The sequence below is a fragment of the Diceros bicornis genome, chromosome 19 (genome assembly GCF_020826845.1).
Source record: "Diceros bicornis minor isolate mBicDic1 chromosome 19, mDicBic1.mat.cur, whole genome shotgun sequence".
Classification (NCBI taxonomy): Eukaryota; Metazoa; Chordata; class Mammalia; order Perissodactyla; family Rhinocerotidae; genus Diceros; species Diceros bicornis.
The window spans coordinates 26,946,013-26,972,530 of NC_080758.1; the positions used below are offsets into that span (position 1 = coordinate 26,946,013).

The window sequence follows — 26,518 nt, forward strand, 5'->3', positions numbered from 1 at the left end:
CTGGACAGGCCTTCTCCCTCCAAGCTCCAGGAAGTCCATGTGTACAGCATGGCGATAACCCTGCCTACAGGCTGGGCTTTGGAATGACACGCCCAGGGGTGACATGCCCAAGACCTCAAGCCTTCCCCCTTGATTATGTTCATATGTCCAGGGCCTGGTGACAGTCTGCTTACCTTCCATTCATCTTTCATGTCTACTCACACCTGCCCCCCCATCTCCAAGACGGGTTTACCCCATTGAACCTGCTCACAACCCTCCACTCTCCTTCCTAGCATGTATCCCTTTGTAATGTCTCTGAGAGACTCTGCAAATACAGCATGTCTTCCCCACTGACTGTGAGCTGCATGGGGGCGGAACAGCATCTGTCTTGTTTACTGCTGTGTCCCCAGCACATAGCACAGGACCTGGCACAGGGTAGGTGCTCAATAAATATCTGCTGCCTCAGGGAATGAAAGGGCTCCTCCATCTTTCAGATAAGAAAGTGGTCCAGGAGAGAAAGTTCTCCAGGCAACTCCTCTAAGGTGACACCCTGTGTTGTGTTCACAGCACCCAGCAGCGATTTGCATTGCAGCCCTAAATCGGGGCCAGGCCGGGCATTCACTTTATAATCTGCCTGAGGAGAAAAACAAAGCAGACAATAGAGATCCAGGCCGCATTTTCTCAGGCAAAGAGAGTCCTACCTTGAATTTGAAATAAGGGGTGAGATTCCCAAAAGGGGGAGGTATTATCACCCCCACCCTCAAAACTAGGAGCTGCCAAAGGGCCCTTTAAAAAGCAAATTTCTAGAAGGGGCAGTGTAAATGTCCATTGGAGCTTAGGCCAAAGGTCTTAAAAAGGCTTAAACTTTACCCCAGGAATTTCACTTCTCAAATTTGTCTCAAGGAAGAATCTTGGGATTTGGGGGGATAGTTTTAACAGACAAGGAAGTTCATCACCACATCCTATACAAAAATCAGAGAATTGGAGCTGTCCTAGAAGTCCAACAATAGAGAGTTGATTACATTAATTTACACGTATAAGGATAAAAAAATTAAAGTGGAATTGTCTCCCTCTCTCCAGCTTCCACTAGGCTCAGAGTCTTACCTGGTCCTGATTTACTATTTTTCTTTTTTTATCCTCCATTTTAAGTGTCTCATTTCCTCTGCCCATAACAGCCTCCCAACAGGGAAGTTTTTGTCTGGTTCACTGCTTTGTCCCAGCACCCAGCACCATGCTGGGTGCAGAGTAAGTATTCAATGAAGACATGTTGCACGACTGGACAAACGTCTCCACAGGCTGACTTCAAATATTCTTGGTCAATTTGGCAACTCCTACCCAAAGGAAAGGTTCTGACCCAACAATTCCATTCTAAGACCCAGTAACTCCATTCATAAGATATCTGTATGCACAGATATCTGTATATGTAGGAATGTTATCTCTAGCATTGTTTGTAATACTGAAAACAGGAGAAAACCCTAAGTGTCCATTGATAGGAGCCTGAATAAATCAGATAGGATTCATCTATATAATGCATCCATATGATGCCACTGTGAAAAAAACTAGCAAGTCTGTTAAGTGCTAATATGGAGAGAGCACCAAGATATACTGCTAAGTGAAAAGGCAAGGTGCTAAATAGTGTAAACAGTATAGATATGATAATATCTAATAATAAAAAAAAATAATAATAACATGCAGAAAGAAGTCTAACAGGCCATTCCAGAGTGATCGTGAAAGTGCATCTGGGAGGTTCTGATCTCAGCCCTGCCCCTAACCAGCAAGTGACCTTGGGTAGCATCTTTTCTCTCTAGGCTGCATCCTCCCTCCCACAAAAAAACAAAGATAAGAGTTCCGACCTCCTGGTGAGGTGACTGAGAGGATTAAGGGAGAAACAGAGTGAGTACTCAAAGTTATATTAGTTAAATAGAAAGTCATTTCCCTTGTGACAGAATGGGAACAAAGATCATTTAAATTTTTTTTACCCCTTTTAAAATTTATTGTGTAAATCAGTTCAAATTTACAAAAGAGTTGCAAGAATAATGCAAAGAATACCTGTATCCTCTTTACCAAGAGTCGCTGATTGTTGACATTTGCCATATTTGTGCTATTCCTTCCTCATTTTTTTCTTGTACCATCTTGCCCCCCTTTACCTTAAATACTTTTAGTATATATTTCTCAAAAACAAAGACATTCTCTTACATAACCAAAGTATAATTATCAGATTCAGGAAACTGAACATTGATACAATACTGTTATCTAATCTACCGTCTTGTTCAAATTTCATCAATTGTCTCAATGTCTTTTTTTTAATTGTGGTAAAAAAAATACATAAAATTTACTGTCTTTAACTTTTTTCTTTCTTTCTTTCTTTTTTTTTTTTTGTGAGGAAGATCAGCCCTGAGCTAACATCCATGCCAATCCTCCTCTTTTTGCTGAGGAAGACTGGCCCTGAGCTAACATCCATGCCCACCTTCCTCCACTTTATGTGAGATGCCGCCACAGCATGGCCTGACAAGCGGTGCGTTGGTGCGCGCCCGGGATCTGAACCCGGGCCGCCAGCAGCAGAGCGCACGCACTTAACCACTACGCCATGGGGCCGGCCTTATCTTTAATTTCTGAGTGTAGAGTTCAGTAGTGTTAAGTATATTCACATTGTTGTGCCAATAATCGTTTATAGGAATTGTTTATCTCCATCCAGGATTACTCATTGAATTTAGTATCTTATATTTTTGGTTTCTTTTAATCTGGAAAAATTCCCCAGCCTTCCTTTGTTGATGACTTTCATGACATAGGTGTTCTGAAAAGACTAGGCCAACTGTAATTTTGCATTTTTATTATATGATTTTATAATAAAGGAGCTAATTTCAATGGTATGATTAGCATAATAATAAATGGAAACAAGAGAATGTCTATAGTATTTTTTTCCAGTTTTTGGTAGAAAGACCTGGAGTTTGTACCTTCTGTTAAAATGCCCTTGGGCAACATTGCAGGATCCTTGTGGTGGTGGAAATGTTCTGTATCTTGACTGTATCAGTGTCAATATCCTGGTTGTGAGAGTGTACTACAGCTTTGCAAGATGGGATCTGAGCATCGAGGGAAACTAGGTAAAGAGTACGAGGGATCTCTCTGTATTATTTCTTACAATTATATGTGAATCTACAATCATCTCAAAATAAAAAGTTTAATTTAAAAAAGAAAATGCCCTTTGGCATTTCAGAGCGCGAAGGATCAACCTTTCTCCTAGGAAGAAGCTGGCCCCTCGGTGAAATTACCAGCGGGAATCCTTGTGCCTGAGAAAGGACTTCTTAACGAACTCCTTTCACTTGCAGGGGTGGGGGTAGGGAGGCCTCTACCCTCCACAGGGACATTTTAAAGTGAATGAAGGGAGCAAGGTCCCTCATTAAGGCTGAAATGGGAGCTGCTGGGGGCGGGAGTTCTCTAGAAGGGAGGCCTGCCCCAGGTCTGCATTTCCTGCGACAAAATTATCGCATTAAGTAATCACCGCTCCTTCCTTCCAAGAGTGGATTGTGAAGGAGAACGTTGGAAAGACAATTTTTATTTATTGTCTTTGTTAGTTGCAAAGTTCTTAATAAAACTGAAAAATTGTGAAGACCTACATAGGCAACCATGGGGATTAGTTATGGGCATTATTATATTCTCGCTCAGTAGAATATTATGCAACATTTTCTGACGATGTTTTTGTAGCATTTATAATTGAAGCCAAGAATGGTGTTGTCTGAGATTTTGAGATTTCTTTTGGAGGACATGGAATTCTTCTCCTTGGGGCTGAGGGGATGTGGATTAGAAGGAAAGCAGGGTTCTCATGAGGGAAATGAACCTGCTATCAGGTCCCTGTTCAGGCTGAAATGCTAATTTCTGGTTCTCCTCAGAGAGATCAGTCATGGTCTAGTCTCTGCCTCACGTTGAAAGTTTGTCCATCTTCCTGCTATTTAGAATCCAGAAAGTCTGAACATAATATCCCTTGACCCTTCTAGGAATTTCTCCTAAAGAAATAATCAGATATGTAAAAAGAATTTTGTACAGGGATGCTTATTGCCTTGTTCTTTTTATAATATTGAAAAACTGGAATAATAATAACAACATTTATTGAGCGCTTACCATGGGCCAGTGGCTGTGCTAAGTATTTTACAAGCATTGTCTCATTTCATCTTTTCAGGAAGGTTCTATTATTGTCTCCATTTTTAGAAATGAAAAAAGAAATGGAGGCACAGAAAGGTTAGTAATTTGCCCAAGACCGCATAATTAGTAAGCGGGGGAGAAAGATGTGTAAACAACAGCACTAACATAAGGTGATATACATTAAAAGAGAAATAATATGAGGGACAGTAGGTAGACAATGCAAAGTATCATCATTATACATGGTGCGTTTTCAGGTGCTTAAAATAAAGCCTGGCACGTGGTAGGCACTTATAAATGGTGGTTATTATTTGTACCTCAAACTTGAATGTGCCCAGGAAGAACCTGGGGATCTTGAAAGGCAGATGGTGAATCAGCAGGTCTAGGGTAGCATCTGCATTTCTAACAACCTCCCAAGTGATGTCCATGCTGCTGGTCCAAGGACCACACTCTGAGTATCTCTGAGTATCAGAGATTAAATAGCTGGGAGAAGTGGGAGAGCCCTGAATACACAAAAACAAACCCCAGAAGCCCCAGTTACCTGTGGTGTGGAAAAAGACTGGAAGACAGAACAGTCACTGTCTTACTGAAGTGTTGGGCAGAAGTTTCAAGTGAATTTCTTTCCCTTTCTCTATTTTCTGTCACATGGGCTAATTCAATTCCATAAATATTTATTGAGTGCCTCAGCACCCGCCACTGGTGGGAGCAGAAATGAAGGAAATCCAGTGGTTTCCTCAAGGATGTTTAAAAAAAAAGTTAAAAATAATTTAAAGAAATACACTAAAATGAGTGCATTTCATTGTGTATAAATTATACCCTAACCAAGTTGATTTAACTTAAATATATGAATAAATATAATGCCCTGACAGGGATCTTTTTAAAAAGGTTAAAAATATTTTTAAATAAAAATTCTTGGACAGCGAGTCAGAGCATCTGAGTTCAGCCCCCGTCTGTCAGTAACCTGAAGGTTCACTCTCTTCCAGGTAGCTTGGACTTGGACAAGTGCCCTGTATACATCTTCAAAGTACTTTGTCTATCTTCACATCAGTTAATAATTTCACACACACGTGAATTTCACGTGCGTGTAGACCTCCCTGACAAAACTCTGACTTGTCCCAGGCCAGGCACTGCATCTGGTTTGTCACTGTGGTGTCTCAGCACCTGTCAGGGCATCTACCCCACACTAGGCACTCAATATTATCTGCTGAATGAAGGCATGAGTGAAGTAATGACTAACGTGGAGGGGCTTGGCCTCTGGGTAGAAGATATTTTGTTCGTTCCCTTCCAGAGGGATTTTTAGCGAAGGATAGGGAGGAAGGCCTGGTGGAGAAAGCCAGCCAATCCTTCCCACACCTCCTCCCTACCCTCCAGGCTGGGGTCAGGGGTAGGTGAAGAAGTTCTTGGGCTTGGGGTCAGGTCCTGGATCTCAGGGAGCATGGCTCCATTTTCTCATCCATCCAATAGGGATCAGGGTCATACTCACCTGGGACTGCCAGGGGTTCTTGGGAAGACAGCATGAGGGTTCAAGTGTCTCAGGGCTGCAGTGATTGTCACTGTCCCAGTAATGTCCCCTGACCGACCTGACCACTGCTGGCACTATCACAGTCTTTGCACTCTTTTGAGTGGGTTTCCTCTATTCCAGAGGTTCTCCAAGTGTGGTCCCTGGGAAGCTGTTGGAAATGCGAATTCTCAGGCTCCACCCCAGGCCTTTCTAGTCAGACACTCTGGGGGTGGGGCCCAGCAATTGCCGTTACAGCAGGCCCCCCAGATGATGCTGATGCAAGCCCAGGTTTGAGACCTTACTGCTCTGCTCTGACCTAAGCTCTCCCAGGGACACCGGCTTGCGTCGTTCACTTCTCTATCCCCAGGCCTGGCATTTAGCAGGCGTGCAGTAAATATCTGCTGAGCGCATAATAACGATGATGATGAATGCAGCTAGCCATTGATCGAGGACCTCCTGTGCGCCAGGCTATGTTCTAAACATTTAGCAGGGTTCGCTCTTCTAAGGCGCCACGCCTGGGATTATTTTACGGAGAGTGAAACTGCGCCCAGAGAGGCCAAGCTCCGTGTCCAGGGATCACCCAGCGGGAGATCCGGCAGGGAGCCCCAGGTTTGACCGCTCTGTGCCTCGGGGCCCTCCCCGGGGCGCGGCGGTCGCGGGTATTCGCGGCCCCGCCCCGACGCGGGCGTCCGCGCGTGTCCGGGGGTGCGCGCGTGTCCGCGAGGGCGCCCCGCCCGCGCCCGGGCCGGCCGGGGGAGGAGCGCGGCGGCGGGCGGCCGTGGCGAAAGTGCGGCTGCGGAAGCGCGGCAAGGCGGGCGGCGCGGGAGGAAGCTGGGGGCGGCGGCGGGGCCGCGGGGCCCGGGGCCGGGCGGACGCCATGGGCCGCCTGCACTGCACGCGGGACCCGGTGCCGGAGGCCGTGGGAGGCGACATGCAGCAGCTGAACCAGCTGGGCGCGCAGGTGGGCCGGGCGCGGGGGCCGGGGGGCGCCCGCAGGGCTGAGGGAGGGCGGGGGGATAGGCCGGGGGCCGCCCGGGCTGCGTCGCGGCCTTGCGGGACTCGGGGACGGGCTCAGGGGAACTGGCGGCTGAAGCGAGTTTTGGGGGCCGAGGAATCTTGGGAGGCCCAAGGGCAAGCTGAGGGGTCCCCGGGGGTGTGGGCACCCGGAAGGTGGGACTGGGGGACTTTCGAGGGTCCTGGGAGCGAGGAGAGTTGGCGGGGTCCTGGAAGAGGGACGGGGGGAGGCTCGATGAGGCTGCAGCGAGTTGGGGGAAATGAAGTAAAAGACTCCGGGCGTTGGGAGGCCGAGGGAGCGTGCGGGAGCCGTGGGCTTTGGTGGGCCAGGCGAGGGACCGAGACGTATAACAGGCCAGGGGGCTTGGGGGGACTGAGGAGGGTCTTAGCATCCCGAGGGGAGCCTGGAGTAGGGGCAGCTGATCTGGGGGTTCGATGTGGGTGTAGGTGATGGCCAGGCCAGAGTGGGGCTTTGGGCCTGAGGGCAAGGTCTGGGGCCAGGCTGGTGGTGTCATCCTCTCCTCACCCCCGCCCCCTACCCCCAATCAAGGGAAACACTGACAGTCCCCAAGGAAAGAAACCATATACAGTCTACACAGTGGAGTGCTGGTCCTCGATGGTAGTGGAGCTGGCAAAGCCTGTTTCTCCCTTTTCCAGCCACAGGTGCCAGCCAGTCAAACTTGGAGGCTTCCTGGCCCTGTGCTGGTTGGGATGTCCCTCTCATACCACCAAGGCAGCCAAAATAAATAGGTTAAAATGACTCTTCTCACCACCACTGCAAAGGTGCATCTGTTCCCCCCACTGGGTTGTCACTTCTCAGGAGGTGGGGCCCCTCTCTTTTATCTCAGCATCCCCACAACTTACTGTTTTCGCACAAAGTAACACTAATTATAATGCCAGTCGTGTTCTAAGGCTGCTGGTGTCCAGTAGAAATGAATTGCAAGTCACGTGTCTAATTTTACATTTTCTAGTAACCACATTTAAAAATTAAAAAGAAATAGGAAATTAATTTTAATATGTTTTCTTTAATCCACTGTATCAAAGTATTATTTCAACATATAGTCCAAATAAAAGATATCAATGTGATATTTTACTTTTTGATACTAAGTTTTCTGATTCTGGTGTGTATTTTACATATACAGCACATCTCAAATTAGACTAGCCCTTTTCATGAGATCAATAGCTATCTGTGGCTAGCAGCCACTGTACTAGACAGCACAGTTCTAAGTGCTTTTGTGTATATTAAGTCATTGAGTCCTTACAACCATTCTAGAAGGTAGGTGCTATTATTATTCCCATTTTACAGATTAGGAAACTGAATCACAGTGGTTAAATAAAAAATAGCTGTCATTTATTGAACACACACCGTGTGGCAGGCACTGTTTTAAGTGCTTTATGTGTAACAACCCTAAAAGGTGGGTGCTATTATTATTCCCATTTTACAGATATGAAAAGTGGTTCAGGGAAATAAATTGACCTGTTTAAGGTCAGGCAACTGGGAAGTGAAGGAGCCAGGAATTCAGGACCTGGTGCCTGACTTCAAATCCTGGGGAATTCAACACTCTAGAACAGAGCTTTGTAGATGATCTCCCCAACCAGGTTGCTTAGCTTTTACTTGTTATGTGTCAGGGTTTTCTGGAAGACTTCCATTTGGAGAATAAAAAAGATTCTGCTGCTAAAAAAACTTTTTTAAAGCTACTGGATTGTTATGATCCCTAAGGTTACCTCCAACTTCGTGGTCGTGGAAAATATAAACCATTTCCTTTAAGATCAGAGCTTGACTAGTTTTCTAACCTGGAAACACACTGTAAACCTTTACCTTTGTTTTTAATACAGAAAGCTTTTTCCTGATGAGCAACTTACCAGAGTCCTTTGGGCCATTTTCTTCCCCTTTTTTGGGTGGTCAGATTTCTCTGAGGACCCACTCTATTAGCTGAATTTATTTTGGTGTCTGAGGCCTAGGCTTCGAGGAGAAAGAGAATTGTGTTAGTATTGGCATCACCATTTATTGTTCATTCAGTGGGTATTTATCTGAATGTCTGCTGTACACCAAATAGCCACTACCCCACTAATGTGAGGTTTGCAAAGGCTTGCTGGACGCGGCCTCCTGTGCTAGGGAAGTTTGATCTGCTAGGGCAGGTCAGAAAGTGGAAACACAATACAGTACTAAGGGTATTTGCATGTGCTCTCTGATGCCCATGGTCAGTCCTAGGTAAGTGAGAATAGGTAGGATTAAAAATAATCATTTTTAGAATGGTTATGAGAGGAAATTCAGAAAAATATAAAGAAGAAAATGAATGGACTACAATCCTCTTACCTAGCTGTAAATGAAAGCAACACACATGGTTAGAAAATTCAAACAGTATTTAAAGATATAAAATACCCATTTCTCTTGTCCCCAGAAATCATCATTTTAACATTTTCTTTTGTATCTTTATAGAAAAAAATTCTGCATCTGCCTCATATATATGGATATCCTTTAAAAGATTTTTTTTTACACAAAAGAGATTGTGTGATATTCCTTGAAATGGATCTACCATAATTTATTTAACCACTCCCCTATTAACAGACACTTCAGTTGCATTCAGGTGTTTTGTTTTTATGAACAATGCTGTCAACAAACTGCTTTGTGTAAATGTGTCTGGATTTACCTTTTGGAACCTATCTGAAGGGTATACTTCTTGCAATAGTATTACTAGGTCAAGGGGTATGATCGTTTAAAAATTAGATACTGATTGCCAAATTGCCATCCAGAAGGGTTGCCCCAGTTTATCCTCTCATCAACAGCGTGTGGGCATGTCTGTTTTCTTGTACTTTCAACATCACTGGTGTTATCAAACTTTTATTTTTGAAGCTCTAGTAAATGAAAATGGTATCTTCTTGTTTTACTGATTTGCATTTCTTATCTGGAATAGTCTTGAGCATCTTTTCCTAATGTTTACTGGTAAGAATAGTTAAGATTTTGATTTTGTGGATAGTCGTGGGCAGGTGAGCATTCCAGGGAGAGACAGCTAGGCAGGTATAAAGGCAAAGAATGGGGAAAGTATTTAGGGAACACTTATTCAACAAATACTTACTGAGCACTTACATTAATTAAGGCTCTGTGACCATACAAAGCCATACAGGGAACCTTCTCTGCTAGGAGATGTTTGTGTTCCTTATCAAGATTGAAAATTCTAAGTGCCCCCAGGCAAGGTTCCAAGAGGGAGCCTCAGAAGTTAAGAATCTGGGTAGGTCCCTTTCTTGTTGGGAGTGTCACGGTATCTTGGCAGGGCTTTGAAGGATAAGGAGGGTGTGGGAAAGTGGAGATAGGGAAGGGGGTCCTAACAGCCTGTAGACCAGATTCGCTTGAGGCCCCTCTTGAAAGGAGAGATGGGAGATGAGACCTCACAAGGAGGCTGAGCCTGATGCTAGGCTGAGGCCTGGAAATGGAGAAGCAGCTGGAGAGCTTCTTGGCTGCCCTCTTTTTTAAAAGGCCCTGGATAGCATAGGGAATACAGTTGGCCAAAGATCTGACAGTTCCTCAGATTTGCAGCAAAAAATTTTAAAGAAATAAGGGAAATCTAAAACAGTTTGAGGACACGTTCCCAAACGAGTCCTGACTGTTCTTGTTTTTACTATATAGAATCAGCAGTTATGCAAGACTAATAATACCCAATGTCATAAATATTGCAGAAAGACAAGCCCTGGATTAGCAGTGGTTAAAATGTTTCCCAGGAGTATCAGTGATTAAGTTTTGAGAGAGCAGACACTTCTGTGCTATTAGCTGGTAGGAGTGTAAACCTGTGCAACTTCTTTGCAAGGCAATTTGGCAACATTTTCTCAGAACTCAAAATGTATATATCCTTTAACTTAGGATACATTTGAAGAATTTGTCTTATAGATATACATGTCACAAAGAAATATGTGAGAGGTTATTCATTGCAACATTGTTTATAATAGCACCAACAAAACACACACATACACACACACACCACACACACACACATACATTCCTCTCTAGGGAGCTAAATTATGCTAAGTCTATACAATCGAACACCATGCAGTTATTAAAAGAACTGGGTAGATTTATATCTGCTGACATGATTGATCTCTAAGATATAAATGAGTGAAAAAGGGCAAGGTACAAGGAGTGGGTTCAGTATGATCCCATTTATATTTAAAAGAAATTAAATAAAACAACCGGAAGGCCACAGAGGTGTTAAATAACTACCTGTGGGTAGTGGGACGGGGCGGGGGTGTGTGGCAGGAAGAGAGAAACATTTTATATTATGTTTTATGTTAGTTGAGTCTTTTCAAAACCTTGCACATGCATTACTTTTATATTTTCAAAGACTAGTTTTATATTATATTATATATATATATATTTTTTTAGTGAGGAAGATTGTCTCTGAGCTAACGTGTGTGCCCATCTTCCTCTGTTTTGTATGTGGGATGCCGCCACAGCATGGCTTGATGAGTGGTGCATCAGTCTGTGCCCAGGATTCGAACCTGTGATCCCTGGGCTGCTGAAGTGGAGCGTGCAAACTTAACCACTATGCCACCAGGCTGGACCCTTATATTTTAAAATAGAACGCAGTTTATTTTTTTATTTTTTTTAAAGATTTTATTTATTTACTTTTCCCCCCCAAAGCCCCAGCAGATAGTTGCATGTCATAGCTGCACATCCTTCTAGTTGCTACATGTGGGACGTGGCCTCAGCATGGCCGGAGAAGCGGTGCGTCGGTGCGCGCCGGGGATCCGAACCCGGGCTGCCAGCAGCGGAGCGTGCGCACCCAACCGCTAAGCCATGGGGCCGGCCCTAGAACACATTTTAGAATAGAATAGTACAGAGCCATACCAAGGGTTTGTGTGGAGTTTAGTGTGTCGTGGTAAAAGGGGCAGGTGCGTTTGACAGTCATGTTCTGTGTACAACTTTGAGGACTTTGAGCTGAAGTATCTGCCTGTGATTTTTTTTTTTTCATGTTGTATTGCTTCAGGAAGGTGGATCAAATGGTATAGTGACTTTGGTTATGGCTCTGATAATAGCTGCCATTTGTTTAGCCTCTAGCCTGGCACGGTGCTGGAGGTTTTGCACGTGCCACTTGTAGTACTGTTCTAGAAGCTATGTATTATTAACTTTGTTTTCCCTATGGGGACTGGGACACGGAGAGGCTAAGTGGCTTGCCCAAGGTCACATGGATGGTCAGTATCAAAGCACTGATTCACATCTGGGTCTTTTAAACTCTTCTGTCTTGGTTTTCCCCACTCTGCCACACACACTGTGTCCATTGGGAGGGAACATGGGAAAGTGATGATATGTGTCTCAGTCTTCTTGGGCTGCCATAATGAAATACCACAGACTGGGTGGCCTGAACAAGAGAAATTTATTTCTCATAGTTCTAGAGGCTGGTAAGTCCAAGATCATGGTGCCAACAGATTCAGTTCCTGTTGAGAGCTCTCTTCCTGGTTTACTTTCTCGCTGTGTCATTATGACATGTTTCTCACAGAGACAGAGCTCTGGGGTGTCTTCCTCTTCTTACAAGGGCACCAGCCCTATCAGATTAGGGCCCTACCCTTATGACCACGTTTAACCTTTGTCACCTCACAGGCCCTGTCTCCAAATACAGTAATATTGGGCATTAGGGCTTCAATATATGAATTTTGGGGGACACAAATATTCAGTCCTTAACCATACAGTACCTACAGAGAAGGATGCCATGTCCAAAAGAATGAGACTGTTCTAAAACTGTGTAATAAAGCGTTACATGTACTGTTTTGTCATATACATAGTAAGATATTTATTGTGCAGGAAAAAACCCCCAGAGAATATGGATAGACAAAACAGAAGAAAATAAAAATCACCCAAAATCTCGCCACACAGAAGTAACTGCTTTAAAAAGCAAGGTAGAGAGAAAGTTTGTGTAGTCTGTCACCATTTCTGTTGGCGGGGGGAAGGAAAATTATATATTTGTATTAGCTTATTTTGAATAATAATGTGGAAGTATAAACAAAAAGAAAAAGAAGTAAGTAACTGCTATTAACGTTCCAATGATTTTCCCTTTTCGGCTTTCTGTGTGTGTGTGTGTGTGTGTATTTGGACCCTTGAGATGTATGTGTGCACGTGTGGGCACACACTCACAGTCTCTCAATGTGTATCTCCCAAGTATCCCAATAGAATATACGAGTTTTTCAGACAGTATAGCGATACAGATGTGTTAGCACTGGTGGTGGGTGTTGTAACTATTGGTAACTTGAAGATGGTCAAACAGGAGTCAGCACTTGTGTGTTCTTCCCTCTTAAGGGTCTGTAGCTGGATGGGATGTGGGAACATGGACCCAGGAGTAGAGTTTTACTGATGTTCTGTGTTACTCTCTTCACAGCAGTTCTCAGCCCTGACAGAAGTGCTTTTCCACTTCCTGACGGAGCCGAAAGAGGTAAAGTATCCTGGGATGAGGCGAGTTCCCGAGTGTGGGTCTGCGTCCTGAGATGCTGAGAAAGCGAAGGCCTGGTTTGTGCTGTTCCCTCCCGGCAGGTGGAGAGGTTTCTGGCTCAGCTCTCTGAATTTGCCACCACCAATCAGATCAGTCTCGGCCCCCTCAGAAGCATCGTGAAAAGCCTCCTTTTGGTTCCTAATGGTAAGTAGCCTCTCCTAGCAGCTGAGGCCAGAGACACTACTTGAACATTCCTTCAGTCCGCAGAGTCGGCAGGCGTGCTCTGGGCACTGAGCCAGAGCATTCAGTAGTGAACCAGACATGGGCAGGGAAGGAGCCCAGGTGAACAGATAACGTCGGGAGGGAATAATTGAGATGCAGCTCGAAGTGTGTCTGCATCCCGGCCTCAGCCCCCAAACTTATCTGGTCCTCTACACGAAAAGTACAGAAACGTTTACAGCAATTTGACCAAGTCTCTTGAATCCACTAATTTTTTAAATTGGGGCTTGTATTTTTTTTTAATGTAAATGTATATGTAAAATATATATAAGATAAAATTTAACGTTTTAACCATTTGGGGCTTATATTTTGTTTGTGTTTTTTCGTTTTCCTGTTTCTAGGAATTAATTTTCCTTGTATTCGACGAAAATATTGGTCCAAAATGGATTGAAAATAAAAAAGATAGGTCTTTTGTGGCAGATGGTTTGAGAAGCAGAGTTTGCCCAGAGCAGTCAGGAAAGGCCTAGCTGGGGGGGAGGCGATCACTGTAGGGATGTGCATCATAGCACTGTTGATGAGAGAGAAAAATTAGAAACAGTCAAATTGCCCAGTAGCTGGAGATTGGGGTGAGGAGCTGTGGTCCGTTTTTACAGGGGAACATCAAAAATTCATGATTCTGGGGCCGGCCCCGTGGCTTAGTGGTTAAGTGCACGCGCTCCGCTACTGGCTGCCTGGGTTCAGATCCCGGGCGCGCACCGACGCACCACTTCTCCGGCCATGCTGAGGCCGCGTCCCACATACAGCAACTAGAAGGATGTGCAGCTATGACATACAACTATCTACTGGGGCTTTGGGGGGAAAAAAAAAAGGAGGAGGATTGGTAATAGATGTTAGCTCAGAGCCGGTCTTCCTCAGCAAAAAGAAGAGGATTAGCATGGATGTTAGCTCAGGGCTGATCTTCCCCACAAAAAAAAAAAAAAAAAATTCATGATTCTGAGTTAGGCAGACCTGGGTGTGAATTCCAGTCTGTCGCTTGCTAAATAGTGTGACTTTGGCCAGGTACCTAATCTCTCCCAAACCCTAGCAACAGCCCCTCCCCAGCAGTTTTTGCCCTCCATCTAAGCTTTTTTTTTTTTTGGCAGGGGAGGCTTGTTTTGAAGATTAATTGATATAATGTAAATAAAATGCCTAGCACAGTCCTCAATAAAAGGTTGCTCTTATTTTTCAAATTATGCAGTAATTATAAAAGACGCTGTTGAGGAAAATGTAATGATATGGAAAACCTTTCACAATATACTGTTTAATAAAAATACTAGTTTACAAAACTGTCTACCACAGTCCTATTTTAAAAAAAAGATACTGTGACTGTACTGGGTGGTAGGACTCCAGATTGTTTTAATTATTTATTTATTTTTTGGGGGCTATGTATTTTCTAAAAAGTTGCTAGAATTAATTTGGCAACTTCATTAAAAGTTAATTTTGTTTAAAGAGAGAGGTAACATTTGAGCCTAGACTTAAAGAAAGAATCACGGTTGACCAGGCTGAGAGGAGGTGAAGCAGTGTCCCGGGTTTGCAGTGTTAAAAATCAGTAATAAGCTGATCTTCCCAAGATCTCAGCCCAACGTGCACTAAAAGTTGGGGCTTACTCTGTTGGTTCCCATCAGGCACCTTCCTGTATCTTAGTGTGGATCTTTTCCTTCACCCTGTCATGTGCTTCTGAGGTTCTGGAGGCTTGAATGAGAACATCCTCGAGGTTTCCAGCTGTGAAATTTTATGATCCTCTGTTTTGGTGATTTTTGCATTCTTTGCCCTCACGGCAGGTTAAAGGCATGTGAACCACGAGGCTGGATGGGAACTTGCAGTCTTTTCAATACAGGAAAAAGTTTTCATTGCAGACTTAAACCAGTGCAGAGCTATGGAGAGTTAGAAGTGAAAATCCCCTTTACTCTCATCCTGCTCTTTTCTCGAGACACAGTCCCAATGTGACTTTGGTGTACATTCTTTTATAGTTTTATGTACACTGACTGACATACATGTATACATTCATTTAGTTTTGTTCTGTTTTCCATAAATGGTAGTAAGCCATAGAATTGTATTTTTTCATCCCTAGTATGTCATTGAGATATCTCCACGTTACTTCATTCTTCTGATGACTGTAGTGTCCCGTGGACTGAATGTATCTTCCTTTACTTAATCCATTTCCTGTTGCTGGACATTTTGGTTGTTTTAACTTTTCACTCTTAGAAGCAATGCCACAGTGAACATCCTTAGGACATCGGTGTGCTTGTGTATCTGAAAGTTCTGTAGGAAGGTGCCTAGAGCGTAGAACAGAGTCTTTAGTCTCCTTGTCTGGCCTACACCTGTGGGAATGGGTGTGTCTGTGGGTGGAGATACTGATTTTCAGGAGACCTCTGTCTGGTGTCCCTGCCTCTGTTCTTTCTTGTCTCTCTCATCTCTACTGCCCACCCCAGTCCATCCTGTCTGACTGCCTTCAGTCCTGCCCAGCCCTCAAGCTCCAGCCCCTGTGCTGCCTCTTCAGAGAGCCTTCCCAAACCACTTCAGTCCATGGTGACCTCCCCTTCCTCTCAGCTCCCAAGAGATGTTTTTTATCTGCAGCTCTCATTTTGGCCCATAATCATTTACAATCTTCTATTGTTCTTGCTGTTTTATGTGTGTCTGTCTCGTGGCTCTCACAGATAGCTGGTTCCTTGAAGTCGGGGCAGGTCTCATACTTCTTTCTGAGGCCGCAGTTACGAGTAGACTAATGACATAAAGCAGGTGTTTAGTGCATGCTGGGTGAGTTGAACTGGGTTTGGGAGATCCTGTGACCCTCCCGGGGGAGGTTAGGTGAATGTTTTTCAAGCAAGATTAGTTACGAGTGTTTATAGCAGATGGTTTTCTGTAGATGCAGGGAACCCTGAAGAGCACAGCACAAGAGGTGGGCCTCACAGGCTCCTTGGATTTGAGTGCTGGTCACATCACCTAATGTCGCTGTTTGACCTTGGACCAGTCAGCCTCTTGGAGCCTTAGTTATTTTATCTGAAAAGTGGAGTCATAAGAGCAGTTTGTGGTGGTGGCAGTAGGAATAAGTGAGTTAGTGCATGTAAGGCACTTAATACAGTGCTTGTTAACTTCAGCTTTATTTATTGATAGTTCCGTTAGTTTCAGTCCTGTGCCTCAATATCAAATTATGAGATAAAACTTTTCCTTCGCCTAATGGAGAGGGTCTGAATTCACCTCTTGACTATTTAATGCCCCCAGTTTTTTCAAGCTTTTCGAGTTCTAGTATTGAAGTCTCTGGTTTGCTGTACTTCTCAGTTAGCTCTCAACAATTTCTGCTTGTTTGTTTATTTTACTCTTCTTGTTCTCGTGGCAATCTGACTTTTCTCTTCCTGCAGTTTTCCTGCTTGGATTCCCCATTTCTTCTAGAGCGTCTCCTAAGCATCTGAGACTGTAGCTTATAAGTCTCTTGGCCTCTTCCTCATCCCTCGGCCTGTGTGTCTTTTTCTCCCCAGTCCCGAGGGCTGCCATCCCAGAGTAGGCTGTTGGCCCTTCATGCCTTGTTACAGCAGCAGCATCTCTGCCTCCGTTCTCCCAGCCCAGACTCCAGCATGCCCTGGAGGACACTCCTGGAGCACAACATGGATCATGGATCTTGCTGCTCCTCTCAACTGTTTCCTTTGCGTAATGAAGTCTCTAGTCCTTAATATGGCATTCAAAGCCTTTCCCAATCTAATCCGAAACGTAAGGGCCTCTAGGCCATCATCCTCCTTCCTCATCCTGGTCCTGCCTGAGCAGTGAGACCTCGTAGTAGAAGTACAGCTTATTAGAGCTGAAGGGGCCTCAAGGACCCTCCAGATCAGTCTTCCCTAAATTGGTATTTTCATCATTAAAAGTCTTCAGGGGTCAGACAGAGGCAGAAAATACTGTCCCCGCACTCCCAGCCTTGGAGCCTTGGAGATTCATGTTAACATATCTCAGGCTCCGAAAAGTCCCTCGGTAAAGAAACCTGCTCAACCAGTATTTGTGAGACTGTTAACCAGGAGCCTGTCTTTGTTTTTTGGCAGGGGGAGGGTCAAGTAAAAGCTTTGTAAAGTGCTGATCTGGTCTAATCTTTGTTTTAGAGATAAAGCAACAGAGCCCTAAAGAGGGGAAGTGACTCGCTTAAGATCTTATAGTGGAAAAGCTGGGGCTGGAACCTCCCTTGATTGGTTCAAAGCCTAGTGATTTTTGTGTTTTTTTTTAATGTTTTTCTTTTACTATTTAATATGTAATTCCCTCTTTCTCTCTCTGTCTCTCTCTTTTTTTTTTTTTTTTGTAATTCTTAAGAACACCTGACTTCAACAGCTATCAACCTGTGGCCAAATTCTTTCATCTGTACCCTGCCCACTTCTCCTCGCTGCTCTGCACACTGGATTATTTTAAAGCAAATCTCAGATAGCGTATCATTTCATTCCTAGATACCTAGTTATGTATCTCTAAAAGATAAAGAGTGTTTTCCCCTTATCAAACCACAATCCATTATCATATCTGAAATTAAAATATGCAGTCAATGTTCAGATTTCCCCGTTGTCTTGTGCATTTTATTTGCTTTAGTGGGTGTTCTCCTCAGGATCTAGATAGGGCCCCCACATTGCATTTGGTTCCTAGATGACCCTTGTATGCTTACTTGTCACTGTGGCTGCTTAACAGTTCTGAGACCTTGAGCCAAGTTACTTAACCTCTCGGAGAATCAGTTTCTTCAGAAAACAGAGCTCATAATAGTAGCTCCTACATTGCTGCGAGAATGGAGAAAGATAGTAAATATGAAGTACCTCAATAAGTGTTAGCTGCACCACTGCTGATATTACAATGTCATTATCATTATGTATGTCTCTAAGCAGTGGGGCCACTAGTTAAGCCTGTTTTTATTTTAACACTTAGCAAGATGTCTGGCGCTTGTGGGTTCTCAGTAACTGATTGCTTTTTAAGAAAAGGTGGTAACTCCCTTCCCCACTCCCAAAGGAGTTCTGTCTGGCTGGGCCAAAAAAAGAAGAATCAACATTAAACAATAGTCACGAATTATATCTAATCAGCTGTTGAACTAAGTTCCCCGGGGACTCCCAACCTCTCCCTGCTCTTGCTTTTCTCTGTGGCACTTTTCCTGATACTCAATGTGGCTTTATCCTTATGGTCTTTCTCTTCCCAGTAGAATGTGAGCCTCCGGTGGGCAGACTGTTGTCTGTTTGGTTCCTTGATGTTTCCCAGCATCCAGCACAGTGCTGGCACATAGCAAGTGCCCAGTAAATCTGTAGACAGTGACCGTGACCTCTGTTCCCCCATGAGCCTCAAAGGGGTAGATTCAGCCAGTCAGCCTTCCGGGTCAGTAATCACTGAATGAATGTGGCTCACCATCCTCTCCCATCTCCTTCCTTCTCCAGGAGTTTTCACCAAAGCTTAGTTCTGTTCCTTGTCTTCCCTTATTACACTGAATGAGCTTACAGAGATTTTTGGCTAGAACAATGTTTGCTAATTTTCCAGCTGTTTCCTGCGAAAACTGAAACCCTCACCCTCACATACACCTCCGTCTGTCCCCCGTACTGTGTGATGGCAATGAGGCTTTGCCTAAGGCAACTGTTCAGTGAAAATTGGTGCTCAGGGACTTTATAAACCATCCCAGATGGTTATCTGTGTTTAGAGAAGGACATTCTCAAATTTCCCCAAGTGATGGTTCTGGTGACTCCAGCCCTGGAGTTCCCACAGTTTTCTGTCAGACATCCAGTCAAGGCTGCAGGCCTGTCTTGTGCTCAGGACAAAGGAATCACCAAAGGAAAAGGCTGAAAAAGAAGTTAGGGCTTGAGGCCTAGCACGATGCAAATATATCTTTTTAAACTTTATTTTATTTTTTTCCCCAAAGCCCCAGTAGATAGCTGTATATCGTAATTGCACATCCTTCTAGTTGCTGTATGTGGGACGCGGCCTCAGCATGGCCAGAGAAGCGGTGCATCGGTGCACGCCCGGGATCCGAACCCGGGCCGCCAGTAGCGGAGCGCGCACACTTAACTGATACAACACAGGGCTGGCCCCTGTTGGTTTTTTTTTTTTTAGTAACATTTGTTTTTTAATTATAGAAAAGTACAAGAAAGGAAACAAAAATAGCTCACAGTTTTACCACCTTCGCATAAAAAAAAGCCTACATGCAGCTAGAAAATTTAAAATGACAGAAAGAAAGAAAGAAAAAGTCCCACTCAGTCCCTCTCCCCAAGGATAGCCACTCTTAAGTTTTTTGTGGATATGTTAAAAAAAAATACGCCTTACATCTATCTACTTAGCTATTGAATAAGGACATAATTAAAGCTGTAAATAAGGATATATAATATACCCTTCTTTATTTACACAAAAGAGATCACACTGTGTAGACTGTTCTTGGCTTTCCTTTTCTTCTTCTTCTTCTTTTTTTTTTTTTTGTGAGGAAGATCAGCCCTGAGCTGACATCAATGCCAATCCTCTTTTTTGCTGAGGAAGATTGGCCCTGAGCTAACATCCATGCCCATCTTCCTCTACTTTATATGAGATGCCGCCACAGCATGGCTTGACAAGCAGTGCGTTGGTGCGCGCCCGGGATCTGAACCCGCGAATCCCAGGCCACTGCAGCGGAGTGCTCGCGCATAACTGCTAAGCCACGGGGCCGGCCCTGACTCCCCTTTTTTCTTGAGGAAGGTTGGCCCTGGGATAACATCCATGCCCATCTTTCTCTACTTTATATGGGACACTTCCACAGCATAGCTTAACAAGCAGTGTGGCGGTGCGTGCCCGGATCCGAACCTGCAAACCCTGGGCCGCCACAGCGGAGAGTGCACACTTAACCACTGCGCCTCCCAGCCGGCCCCATCTGTCTTCCTCTATTTTGTATGTGGGTTGCTGCCACAGCATGGCCCACAATGAGACTTATAGGTCCATGCCCTGGAACTGAACCTTGGCTGCTGAATTGCAGCATGCCGATCTTAACCACTAGACCACGGGGCCGGCCCATGTGCGGCCTTGAGAAGAGCGTTCCCAGCAGAGGGAACTGCAAGGGCAAATACCTGGAGGTGGGAACCTGCCTGGCATATTATAGAAACAGCTGAGTAAGCAAGGGAGAAAGTTAGGGGTCTGGAGGAGGCCAGATCATGCAGGGCGCTGTAAGAGCTTTGGATTCTGCCGTGAGTGAAACAGGAGCTATTAGAGCGTTTTGAGCAGAGGAGACACGTAGTCTGACTTAAGTTTCAACAAAATCATGTTGGCACCCAGGCTGCTGTGTGGATGCCCCAAAACCGACCTGCTGCCCTGACTTTTTGTCCCTACTACCCACATTGCTGAAGAGCTTCCCGCTGTATCGCAGTGTACTTTCGAGGGTGTATCTGTTGAGTAAATTCTTGGCAGTGCAGTTGTTGACTATGTGCATTTGCCAGATTTTCTCCCCAAAAGCTTAATCTTTCTGATCTTTAGTTTCTTGGTAAATTAAAGGTTGCAATAATAATCCCTACTTCAGAGTACTTTGGGATCATCAAGCAACATATTGGATTTGAACTAGATATAAACCAAGGAGCCATACACGTGGTGGTCATGAGTTAATTGGATTGGCTGGGAAGTGGCCCCCATCTTGGAGGGCCTTTATGGCCACGGTTTCCTGGGGTCTTGCCTTTTTTATTTCCCTGCGGCTTCCTTGCTCAGTCTGATTTTGGAGATAAAAGATTTCCTCCCTTTGTTTACTCGGTTGATTTTGCAGGGAACCACAGCCTGTAGGATTGTTTTTCTGGAGTGAGAGGGGGTGGGGGCTAGGTTTAGGGTGTCACTCCTCGGCCCTCCCTGGATGGCGGTGGACGTCTTCTTATTCTTTAATTAGCCATCTTGTGGAAGACGAAGAAGTGGAAAATTTTAAAGCAGTTGCCAGATTACGACTCTAGGCTGTAGCCTGCAGGTTAAACGTTGAGAAGCCGGGATTGCTGGCAACACGTTGTTTTCAGGATTTGGAGTTTGCCAGCAGATCAAAGCAGCCCCCAGGGCTTCTGAGGGGAAGGTTTGAGGGCCCCTCTGGAAGTGACTTGTCAATTGTAGAGGCCAGGCTGTCTAGTCCCTCTTGGTGTACTTCCTGAAAGCTGATTTTCTAGGGCAGCGCTGTCCAGTAGAACCTTCTATGTAGATGGAGATGGTCTATAATCTGCACTGTCCAGTACCAGGGCCGCTGGGCCCATGTGGCTATTGACCACTTGAAATAGCTAGTGCAACTGAGAAACAGAATTTTACCTTTGATTTAATTTTGATTAAAATTTACATAAGTGCATGTGGTTAGTGGTTACTATTGTACAGGGCAGTTCTAGGCTGGTGCCCCTGTGCCTAGCCTGACACTGAGCTCCCTGCACTTCACTCCGGGAATCAGTGGCCTCATTCTCCCTCAGATCAGGTGCCCCCGTCCCCAACTCCATAGACTCTTTTCTTTTGTCTCTGGCTTCTTCCACACTTTCTGGAGGAGTAAGCCCTTGTGTTTTGTTCTGTCTTGTTCTTCACTTGTCTCAGATGTGCCCTTTCTCCCAGCTGGAGTGAAATCCTCAGGAGCTAGCTGTCTTCGTGTCTTCCTCTTGTTGTCTGTCATTAAATACTTAATGCCGACTGATTAATTGATTTGCCCTTTTTAACTGAGTTCTCCCCTGTTCCCTAGGTGCCTTGAAGAAGAGTCTCACAGCCGAGCAGGTCCGGGCTGATTTCATCACTCTGGGTAGGTCGTCACCCAAGGCTGCTCCTGGTGACAGGCCTTGCAGCTCTTTATTATGTTAATGTCTCCTCTGTTCTCTTATAGGTCTTGGTGAGGAGAAGGCCACTTACTTCTCTGAAAAGGTATCATAATTCCTCTTATTCAAGGTTAATTAAGATTGCTTGCGGGCCGGCCCCGTGGCTTAGCGGTTAGGTGCGCGCGCTCCGCTCTGGTGGCCCAGGTTCCGGTCTCAGGCGTGCACCGACGCACCACTTCTCCGGCCATGCTCAGGCCGTGTCCCACATACAGCAACTAGAAGGATGTGCAGCTATGACATACAACTATCTACTGGGGCTTTGGGGGAAAAAAAATAAATAAATAAAATTATAAAAAAAAAAAAAAAAGAAAGATTGCTTGCTTTATTTCTTGAAAAGAAACAAATGGAAAATGCCGACTAAGAAAAAACCATCAATCATTATGTGTCATTTTTCCAGCTTAATGTTTTTCGTTTGCTTTTATGCAAATGACATACATACAGCTTTTAAACAACACTATTTAGTGCATTTCTAATTTTCTTCCTCTGATTTGACTGAGTATAAATTCATTCAGTTTTTGTTCCCACCTGGATTAAATCTTGGAATGAAAGAAAACATTTATGTTGACGTCTGCTCCTCTTTATTCCTCCCCTCCCCCAGATCTGTGCGTATAGGCCCAGCCCTTGGTTTTGCATTCTTCCCACTGTCTGTATAAGTACTAAACCTGGGTGTGCTGGGGGCAGAATGAAGAGGGGAGAGTTTTCCCATTGTTATGACTTGGGCTTTTTGCTTTTGTTCCAGTGGAAGCAGAATGCCCCCACCCTCGCTCGATGGGCCATAGGTCAGACTCTGATGATTAACCAGCTGGTAGATATGGAGTGGAAATTTGGAGGTAACTGGTTACAGCCAGTCCTGGGTCAATTGGGTGATGTCGGTTGGGGTTACAGAGGCTTTTAGACAGCCTCCATGGGAAGAGGTGTCCTCGGTCCCCAAAGACAGCTGGGGCCAGCAGCTGCCGCTCTGTCTTGCTGTCCACGTTCAGCGGCTGTTTCTATCCACAGCTCTCGATAAGTTGACTTCCCGAAAAGCACCTTTTGCTGTCCTCATACTCGCCCCCACCCGGTTTCTACTGTACAGCCTGCAAGATTGCAGTCTTCAGAGTGCGTCCTCAACCAGTCACTTATTGTTTTTCTCTTTTGTGTCGCAGTGACATCTGGGAGCAGCGAACTGGAAAAAGTGGGAAGTATTTTTTTACAAGTAAGTCTTGTCTTGATTCTTGAAAATGGGTAGATTTTTGACTTGGTTAAAAATTATTAAGTCTACATTGAGTTTCTTAAATATCCAGTTAAGTGGATATTCCGGTGAAGTGCCTTATATATCTCAGAGCAATGTGATCAGCCAAAGACGTGGTCACTGACATGCTTGCTTTCAGATTCATAGGATCCGGATATTATTATTAAAAGTTTGGGGGCCAGCCTGGTGGCGCAAGTGTTTAAGTGCGCTTGCTCCGCTGTGGTGGCCTGGGGTTCGTGGGTTCGGATCCCGGGCACGCACCGACGCAGCGCTTGGCAAGCCATGCTGTGGCGGCGTCCCATATACAGTGGAGGAAGATGGTCATGGATGTTAGCCCAGGGCCAGTCTTCCTCAGCAAAAAAAAAAAAAAAAAAGAGGAGGATTGGCAGATGTTAGCACAGGGCTGATTTTCCTCACAAAAAATAAAAATAAAAAAGTTTGATTGTTCCTGTCATCTAGGGAATTGTTAGAAGTGTTGGTGGTGAACAATCCAGACCGCTCCTGTATAACTCTCAAGTTAGAAGCTGGATGCTTTGGTTTTTAAGTGAAAGTTCAGGGTTTGAGAATTACTTTGACCACGTGTCATCCTTTTAATTTTTTTATTTCTTTTTTTTTTTCTTAATCAGTTAAAGTTGGTGGTTAAGAAAGGAAATCAAACTGAAAATGTATATATCGGTGAGTCTGAATTCCCTTTGAGCCTTTTCACTTCCCCATGTTCTTTTCAGTCAGTGGCTCACGAGGCCCAACACACGTCATTTCTTCCAGGAAAAAAGTCATAACTGAGCTGTGTTATAACCACTGCCTTTCCTCTCGTGAAAGATGGTACGAGGATCATTAATAAGCCGTCGGCAGGGTAGAGAGCCCATGGTCGAGGGGGCCTTTTCAAAAAAGGGAAAACAGGGAAGGAATGGCATGGATTACAGAGTAAGAAGCTCTTGCTGTAGGATCCAGTTGGGCATCCTGAATGGCGCCCGTCATCTCTTTGTGCTGTGGAGTTAGGCCATTTTAAACCCTCCCGACTTTCTTATGCCAAGAACCATTCTCTGTTCAAGGCTGTCAGTTCTTTATAATGATCAGTTACCCGTCTAGAGCTGCTTAGATGGACTAAGCCAAAAAAGGAAAAAAAAAAAAAAAAAATCTCTGGGTGGAAATTAATTTTCTTGGATGATTCTGTGGCGTTGCAAACATGTCCCTGAAGCTGGATTTTCTCTCCCCAGAGTTAACCTTGCCTCAGTTCTACAGCTTCCTGCACGAGATGGAGCGAGTCCGAACCAGCATGGAGTGCTTCAGCTGATTTCTGTCCCCCTGCCTCTGCACCGTGCCCCTCCCTGCACCCTCCTCTTCGGTGGTGACTGCTCTGAGGGCCGCCGCTCACAGGCCTGTGGGGCCTGATTTGGCCATGCTTCGGAGCCCAGGTGCGAAGCTTTCTGAAAAACAATGGGATTAATTACTCAGCCCTGCACAATCACCTTGCACACTTTTGTTAGGGAACCTCCACCACGTCTCTCCCAGGACACTTTTTAGATATTCAGACAGGCTTTTGCGTCTCAGATTCAGGGGAGGAGATAAACTGAGTCACCCCTCCCCCATCAAAGTTCCAGAGTAAATAAATGGTGCCGTCACTCAAGATGCCTGTGATCACCCTCCCCCTAAAAAAGCAAGGGCTTGTTGGCGGCTGAGGAAGAGGCAGACGCCGCGAGTGACGCCTGTGGGGAGCCCGCAGCGAGATTTCTGTCCCGTGCTTGTGGTGGGGCATCGCTCAGCAGTTTTTACTGGGGCACCCGTGTATAAGTGCGTGCTCAGTCTACTCGGGCAAGAGCTGAGGCGGAACTCCGTCCTCATTTCTGGTCTTGGCCTGTTGTGTTGTAATGAGGGGGCCTTTTGAGGCTGCTTTAGCTTGTTTTGGTTCTAGCTGACTTTCTCTGTTGGTGAGATGATGAATAAAAAAGGTTCTGGAGAAAAGGTCTGAACCCGGTTGTTTCTATGCGTGGATTAGTAATCTGCCTTGCAGAGAGCTAGTGCTCTGATCTTCAGAAATGTCTTCCTGGCTGTGGTGACGGCCCTGGGTCTCCAGTGGAATTAGCTGCAGTCCGAAGTTGGAATTTGTAAACACAGTTCAGGGGAAACTGGGGTTAAAAGCATCACGAACAGCAGAGCATCCAAATGCTGGGTGTTAGATGACTTCAGCTCCCCCACCACCACGTGGTTCTCCTCTCCTCCTCAGAATTTTTTAAAAAGTTTGAATAGATATGTGCCCATGATTCAGAAGATACAGTGTAAAGTAATTCCTCCTCACCTCCATTCCCCGCTCCTCCCCAGAGGCAACCACAGTTACTAGTTTATTCTCTGTGCTTCTGCAGCTGTTTCATGCATTGCAAACAGAGTTTGACTTTTCTTCCCACACAGACAGTAGCGCCTGCACTTGTACACCCAGCGTCCTGCACCTCGCTTTTTTCATTTAACTTAATTATTCCACATCAGAACAGGGAGAGCAGCTTCATTCTTTGTAGCAAATGCACCATGTTTCTTCAAGTGGATGATTTATTTTACTGTTTTCTGCTTATAGGTGTTTAGGTTGTTTCCATTCTTTTTCTTTTATGAACAATGCTGCAACTGAATATTTTTGTGTATATGTCATTTTGCATGCGTGGAGGTATATTTGTAAGGTAGATATATGGACGTGGAATTGCTGGGTCAAAGAGTATGTGCACTTATCAAAGAGTATAAAAAGGAATAAAGCAGAAAGGTCCCTCTACCCTGTCTCCCGTTTACTCAGTTCCCCTGCTGCCTTCCTCCAACAGGTAACCCCAGCTATTAGTTTCTTGGTATCCTTCCAGAGGGCTTTTTCCCCCACATATAAGCAAAGGGAATTTTAATTTTTACTCTCTTCTTTGTTGTTGTTTACACAGATGAGTATACACCATACACGCTATTCTTAATGTATCTTGGAGATCTTTCCATATCAATACATAAAGAATCTGCATCCCTTTCTATGGCTGCAGCATATTCTGATATGTGGATTGGTCATAACCAGCATTTGCAATTTTGATAAATAGTGCTGGTATTAGTCAGGGTTCTCCAGAGAGCAGAACCAACAGGATGTATGTGTGTAAATAGAGCGAGATTGATTTATCTTAAATGCTGGGCTCACACAATTGTGGCAGGGGGAACCAGTCTTTGTTCTATTAAGACCTTCAACTGATTGGATGTGGCCCACCCA

The 26,518-nt window shown here is 44.8% G+C and overlaps 1 protein-coding gene across 3 annotated transcripts in view; it reads left to right on the forward strand.

Annotated features, from left to right (window-relative positions):
• The window catches only part of COMMD7 (COMM domain containing 7), a 36,452-nt gene extending 11,184 nt beyond the window's left edge, over positions 1-25,268 (forward strand). The window contains exons 1-9 of one of the 3 annotated variants that reach the window (XM_058562942.1): positions 5,949-6,575; positions 12,994-13,044; positions 13,143-13,245; positions 21,938-21,994; positions 22,076-22,113; positions 22,807-22,897; positions 23,213-23,262; positions 23,925-23,973; positions 24,516-25,268. In XM_058562942.1, coding sequence (XP_058418925.1) covers positions 6,492-6,575; positions 12,994-13,044; positions 13,143-13,245; positions 21,938-21,994; positions 22,076-22,113; positions 22,807-22,897; positions 23,213-23,262; positions 23,925-23,973; positions 24,516-24,592 — 600 coding nt within the window. In that variant the 5' untranslated portion in view covers positions 5,949-6,491 and the 3' untranslated portion in view covers positions 24,593-25,268. Of the gene's footprint in view, positions 1-5,948; positions 6,576-12,990; positions 13,045-13,142; positions 13,246-21,937; positions 21,995-22,075; positions 22,114-22,806; positions 22,898-23,212; positions 23,263-23,924; positions 23,974-24,515 lie in introns of those variants that run through there. The other 2 variants (XM_058562941.1, XM_058562940.1) reach the window with 2 other exon arrangements.
• The last annotated feature ends 1,250 nt before the right edge of the window (positions 25,269-26,518 follow it).